This window comes from Astyanax mexicanus, chromosome 11 (genome assembly GCF_023375975.1).
Source record: "Astyanax mexicanus isolate ESR-SI-001 chromosome 11, AstMex3_surface, whole genome shotgun sequence".
NCBI lineage: Eukaryota > Metazoa > Chordata > Actinopteri > Characiformes > Acestrorhamphidae > Astyanax > Astyanax mexicanus.
The window spans coordinates 45,410,232-45,417,346 of NC_064418.1; the positions used below are offsets into that span (position 1 = coordinate 45,410,232).

General features: G+C 34.2%; 1 protein-coding gene across 1 annotated transcript in view; it reads right to left on the bottom strand.

Moving 5' to 3' along the window:
- cps1 (carbamoyl-phosphate synthase 1, mitochondrial) overlaps window positions 1-5,893 on the bottom strand; it is a 92,680-nt gene extending 86,787 nt beyond the window's left edge. The window contains exons 1-5 of the mRNA XM_022680069.2: window positions 5,704-5,893; window positions 2,594-2,703; window positions 1,187-1,331; window positions 298-387; window positions 94-150 (exon numbers count right to left, since the gene is read on the bottom strand). Coding sequence (XP_022535790.2) covers window positions 94-150; window positions 298-387; window positions 1,187-1,331; window positions 2,594-2,703; window positions 5,704-5,781 — 480 coding nt within the window. The 5' untranslated portion in view covers window positions 5,782-5,893. The remainder of the gene's footprint in view (window positions 1-93; window positions 151-297; window positions 388-1,186; window positions 1,332-2,593; window positions 2,704-5,703) is intronic.
- Between the last annotated feature and the right edge of the window lie 1,222 nt (window positions 5,894-7,115).

Below are 7,115 nucleotides of genomic sequence, written 5' to 3' on the forward strand. Positions count from 1 at the left end.
TTTTTTTTAAGTAAATTCAACTTTTCCAGGATTACAGTGCAGTGAAATGACCTAAAGACATGTAATATTGATCACAATGGATAAAGTGTCTACCTTATCTCGAATGATCTTGGTCAGCATCCGAGTGTCCACCCCATATAGAGCAGGTACCTTTAAAACAGGTAAAGAAAGAAGATGCATTAAACCAAATACAATGCAGCCAATGAACTCCACTTACAGTAGAGTGTCCTAAGATTTAAAAAAAAAAAAAAAAAGAACATTTCAGTCCTAAATAACATGATATTTCTCCATACACACCTTCTCCTCCTGCAGCCACTGACCCAGAGACTTCACCGAGTTCCAGTGGCTGAACTCATGACTGTAGTCCTGCACCAGCAGTCCTGAGACCTGCCAACAACACATCCCATAAAAACTACTGTATTGTTTAACTACAGTGTATATTAGGGGTGTGCCATATCGTATCGTACGCGATAATATCGCCAACTTTTTTAAATATCATGAACGATATTATATCCTGAAATATCGTACCATATCACCCACCCCTAATTATCACATCAGGGTTCTACTTTTTTGCTGTTTTTAGCGAAAGGAAAAATCGCACTGTTCTCATTTTCCATTATATATTTACTAGAGACAGAATATATCTGTCCAGTAGCATTCATTTTACTTCAGTTCTGGATATATGGAGATTTTTGTAGTGTAGAATTAGTATCATGGCATTCTGGATCATTCACTGTTACAAGTCTGTAGTGTATTTATGTTTTAATTGAATGTTTTGTCATATCGCCAAGAGTATCGTTATCGCAAAAATACTAAGAAACATCGTGATATTATTTTAGGGCCATATCGCCCACCCCTAGTGTATATTCATCTTGTAAGTCAGAGTACTGTGAGAAAAATACAATATCACAATATTATATACATTTATTTTATTATATATATATATATATATATATATATATATATATATATATATATATACACAGTACCAGTTAAAAGTTTGGTCACACTTTAAATTTAGTGTTTTTAATTATTTAGTAAATAGACAAAAAAAAGTGTTAAACAAACCAGAAATATATTTTAGATTATTCAAAGTAGCACCTCTTACTTTTTTATTTTCTCATTCTCCGTTTTAGGAGGTACAGTTAACAGCTGTGCTGGACTAATGGTTGGGACCAATACCCACCTGAACGCGGTCAGACTCCACATTCTTTCTCAGGCCCAGTTCATCCAGTTCCTGTGTGTTTGGTACTCCATAGTTCCCCACAATGGGGTAAGTGAGTGTAAGGATCTGACCTCTATAGCTGGGGTCAGTGAGGGCCTCTGGATACCTAAAAAACAGATTAACAGATAAAAAAAATCAGAATTTAACATTTAAACTTATTGTTCTTATAACATTTAGCATTTAGCATTTAGCATTTAGCAAAATGACATTTTTATTCTCAGCACTATGTACTATTATATAATATATTTAAGTAATGTTGTGAATGAAATTAGCAATAATCAGTAAACTGAAAAATAAAGTTACGCACATGCGGATCCTATTTAATTCATATTCAGATCATGTTCACCTTTAAATCCAGCCATCTCAATCCATTAATAAAATAATAATAATAATAATTTAACACATTAATACTGCAGCATAAAAATAAAGAAATGTAACAAAAAGTCTACAATACCACAATATTATATATTTATATATATATAAGTGTAGAATAGTTAGTGCATGCAGATAAACTATAAATATAAAAAACATACATTACATAAAGAAATACCCTGAAGTCTTTAGAGTAAATATAGCAAAAAAATACAAATAAATAAAATTAGGGTTCTGTATTGGCTAGAACTTGATGCTATGATTTGTATCAGGCTACAGTGGTTATGATTTAATATAATTCAATATATTGTGATACTGTTGTAATACGGGGGTGGGGGGGGGGGAGAGTTCAAACACAGCACTAAATGAACCACTTCTGACACCAATATTTGTGTGCAAACTATGGCTAATAATTAAAAATCAATACTTTATAATGTTGCAAAGCAAAATACTGCAATAATTCGATATAATGATGTTTTCTTAAACCTCTACACAAAATACAAAGTTTTGAGTAATTTATTTTTCTTTTTTCAAAAAATGATAATTTTGTATTGTAAAGCTCTGGGGGGAAAATAAGAGATCACTTAAAAATTATGTTATTCCTTGATTTTACCAAATTGAAAACCTCTGGAATATAATCAAGAGGAAGATGGATGATCACAAGCCATCAAAACATTGATCCACCAAATATTGATTTCTGAACTCTTTGAACTTTATGAATATGAACTTGTTTTCTTTGCAATATTTGGTTTTTAGTTTCTTTTTCAGCCATTTTTTTTTCTGCAAAAAATGCTCTAAATGGAATTTGGGAGAAATGTTGATCCTAGTTTATAGAATAAAACAGAAATGTTTATTTTACACAAACATATACCTATAAATAGCAAAATCAGAGAAACTGATGTGCTCTCTTTATTTTGTAATTATATGTTTGGGTGTTTTGTATTGTATTCAGTGGTTTTCTGGTTTTGAACAGGATGGATGGAGGATTCTTCTTACCCGACGAGCCCCGTGTTGAACACCAGCTCCCCAGCTGAAGACTGTCTGTGGCCGAAGGAGTAGCCCTTCATCACCGTGCCATCTTCCAGCACCAGGTGTGCAGTCTGGGCCTAAAATCAACCACAGAAATCCTGTACTGTGATGCACTCTGGCTTCTGGCAAACACTCCCATAAATGTGATGCAATATCAACAGGGTCTGTCTCTGCATGCAGGAGTGATGCAATACTACACCAACCTGGCGGGTTTGGTGTTCCCGCCTGCCAGTATAATGCCAAGAGTCTAAATCACAGAGTGGAGATACACATGTGACAAATATCTAATCAAAATATTAGATAAAAATCAAGAAACTCTTCAAAATGACCTGAAATTAACTCTTTTTACATTGACTTCTATTGAAAGTTTACAAGGTTTCTTGTCTCTCCTGTAAAGTTGATGTTTTGGAGATAAGTGTTTCGATTGGACAGCGACAACATACATATCATAATTACATAAGAATTTATCTTCATCAGCTTGTTATCTCTATATCGTTGCTGTCTAATAAAAAACAAAATAGTATCTCCATTTTTGTGGATTTTTAGTTTAAAACATAATTTAAACTGTCAACTGTCCCTTACACTGTGTCAACTTTTCTTGAAGAATGGACCAATAGAACAATTCTTCAAAATGACCTGAAAAAACTCTTTTTACATTAACCATTAAAAGTAAAGTAGATTTTACTAAAGTAGAAGTTACTTGTTTTTCATTGAACAGTGACGATATAAGTTTTGTTCCTGTTCAAAATTACTTAGCAAGCTAAAGTCTGTAAGAAAGAGTCAAATAATGGTAGTTCCAACATTTAACATAAACTAAAATGCTTGGTATCATTTGGCTGCACTGCTGTGGAAAGATTTCAAGTTCAAGATCATCTTTACAAGTTAACAAATAATATAATTAGCTCATTTTTTGAGTTATATATATGAATATTGAAAATTATTCTGAGTTTTTAGACCATTAACATTAACAATACAAGTTGTGCAAGGGTAAATATAAAAAAAAACTGTTAGAGGATAAAATTCATGAGTTGGTACAGTGTTAACTTAAGTAAGACAAGTGTTAGGTTGTTAGAGCTTCAATATTTTATGTGGTGATAGAGTTATTGTAAGTTTTTAGATGGTTATCTTGCATAATATGAGTTGTTTAAGGGTTAATATGAGTTATTTTGGGATTAAATTGAATAGTGCGACTGTTAAGGATAATAAGAGGTGGTACAGAGTTTAGTCGAATAAGTTATGAGGTCTGGGGGTTAATATTTGTGGATAGAAAGTTATTGTGAATAATATGGGTTGTTTAAAGGGTTAAAATGAGTTGTTATAGCATTGACTTAAAGAACAGGAGTGTTGTAACCATTAATATGGGTTATTAGATGGTGATGGTATGGGTGAGTTACTGGTATAGGGTATATTTTAGGGATTTGGGCACTGTTTAGCAAACTTCATGAGAACTATGGTGGTTTTATGATTTAATTTAGGGTTTATGTGACTGATATGAGTGGTGCTATTGTGCAGTTTAAGGTTTTGTGACTAAAAACGTTATTAAAGGTTGGTTTTAAGTACAATATGGTAACTATATGAGTTATCAAAGATTTGGAATAAGATTTATTAGGGTAAATGTGAATAATAGGAGTGATAACTCTAAACAAACCACCACAGAGCTATACTCACTCATAGTATTTACATTTACCATCAAACAACTCATTCTAAAACTCTGCAAATTGGGTTTTTGAGGGTAAAAGTGAATAATATGAGTGTTTAAAGCTCTGTGGTGGTTTGTGTATAGTTATTATGGGGTACATGTGATTAATATGAGTGATTAGAGCTCTGTGGTGGTTTGTGTTGAGTTATTAGAGTTGTAGAATTAGTTGTTTGAGGGTAAAAGTGAATAATATATTGATTTGAGCTCTGTGGTGGTTTGTGTAGAGTTATTACAGGGTAAATGTAAATAATATGAGTGATTAGAGCTCTGTGGTGGTTTGTGTTGAGTTATTAGAGTTGTAGAATAAGTTGTTTGAATGTAAAAGTGAATAATATGAGTGATTTAAGCTCTGTGGTGGTTTGTGTAGAGTTATTAGAGTTGTAGAATTAGTTGTTTGAGGGTAAAAGTGAATAATATACTGATTTGAGCTCTGTGGTGGTTTGTGTAGAGTTACTAGAGTTGTAGAATTAGTTGTTTGAGGGTAAAAGTGAATAATATATTGATTTGAGCTCTGTGGTGGTTTGTGTAGAGTTATTACAGGGTAAATGTAAATAATATGAGTGATTAGAGCTCTGTGGTGGTTTGTGTTGAGTTATTAGAGTTGTAGAATAAGTTGTTTGAATGTAAAAGTGAATAATATGAGTGATTTAAGCTCTGTGGTGGTTTGTGTAGAGTTATTAGAGTTGTAGAATTAGTTGTTTGAGGGTAAAAGTGAATAATATATTGATTTGAGCTCTGTGGTGGTTTGTGTAGAGTTATTACAGGGTAAATGTAAATAATATGAGTGATTAGAGCTCTGTGGTGGTTTGTGTATGGTTAGTAGAGTTGTAGAATGAGTTGTTTGCGTGTAAAAGTGAATAATATGAGTGATTTGAGCTCTGTGGAGGTTTGTGTAGAGTTATTAGAGTTGTAGAAAGAGTTGTTTGAATGTAAAATTGAATAATATGAGTGAGTAGAGCTCTGTGGTGGTTTGTGTATAGTTATTAGAGTTGTAGAAAGAGTTGTTTGAATGTAAAATTGAATAATATGAGTGAGTAGAGCTCTGTGGTGGTTTGTGTAGAGTTATTAGAGTTGTAGAATTAGTTGTTTGAGGGTAAAAGTGAATAATATATTGATTTGAGCTCTGTGGTGGTTTGTGTAGGGCTACTAGAGTTGTAGAATGAGTTGTTTGAGTGTAAATGTGATTAATATCAGTGGTTTAAGCTCTGTGGTGGTTTGTGTAGGGTTATTAGAGTTGTAGAATGAGTTGTTTGAGAGTAAATGTGAATATTATGAATGCTACGAGCTCTGTGGTGTTTTGTGTAGCGTTATTAGAGTTGTAGAATGAGTTGTTTGAGTGTAAATGTGAATATTATAGGGTTAATGGGTCTGTATTTACCTTCAGGCTCAGTAGCCGGTGTGAGGACGCTCTGGGCGGCCAGCGGCGCTTCAGAAGGACGGCGGCTCCTCTCAGCATGTCTCCGCGGATATTCCCGCTGTGTTACCGGGTACTGGGGTCTCGGGTGGCCGGGACAGGAGCGCAGCGGTCCGCCGGGTTTGAAAACAGCACCGCGTGGAGAAAAAGTAAAAAAAAATCAGTGAATGAGTGACGTGTCGGCGTGTCCCATAGTCCCGCCCATTTCACTAGAGTCCCGCCCACTCTGATAAAGCCCCGCCCATTCCCCCCTACACTCCTCCAAACACGTGGGGAGGCTCCACAAGGCCTCACCAGATACACTGTAAACCTGACTAAACCAGTAAGATCTACATGATGAATAACAGTTCAGATCAGCCACACTTCATACCACAGCATTTACAACCTGTTCTATAGTAACTCAGCCCTGCTTAACCCTTTCAGACCTGAATTATCAACAGTGATGGAAAAAAACAATTTAAGATTTCTTTTTTTCTCTCTGTAATGCAAAGAAAAGAAGACTCTAATATTGTACTATAAAATCTATATATCAAATAAATTGAGTAAACTAAAATATTTAATCGTTTTTTTTTTTAGATTTCTATTGCATTTCGATGCCTGACCTGAACTCGGCCGAGATTTCCCGCCAAGTTTCATTACTCTTTATTGGTTAATAAACCTGTTCATTGGCTGGTTCATGGTCTAGTCTGATGGAAAACAGCTCTCAAATAGTGTTATATGCAATGAAACATTAACTAAAAAATAAAGAAAATACGTGAATTCCATTGTAATGGATGCAGGGTCTGAAAGGGTTAATTTTCTAGTACATTCCCTGCTCCAATCAGTTTAGTTTCAATCACTGTTTTTGCCATCTGGAAAAAGAAAAAAAATATACTGTATTTTTTTTTTTTTACTTTAAGGCACACCGGATTATAAGGCGCACTATCAATAAATGTCTATTTTCTGGTCTATTTTCATACATAAGGCGCATTATGCAACACTAATGAATAGCAGGGGTGTTGCCATGTTTTTCTTCTAATTCAGCATGTCTAAGCTAAGTAAACAAAATTTACTTCTTAAAAGAAATATATATTTTAAAGTCAAACAAGCACTGAATGTTAATCCACACAGATTTCTCTCCTGAAACCTGTTCATTTGAGTGAGTAAAGCGCTTCCATTTATTTACAATAAGTGTAGATTTACAGGTTTCCACTAAGCATAAGCATTGGCGTTTGCATTGGCTAACCGCTAGCGCTAACCACGGTGCTCCGTGCTAAGCTAGCTTTTTTGGAATGTGCTGCAGGCCTGAAATGCAGGAATGGATGTATCATAAATTAAATGAATTTGATCAGATTTAATGTGGAATAGCGTGGGTATCCTAAGAGAAAAGCATCATT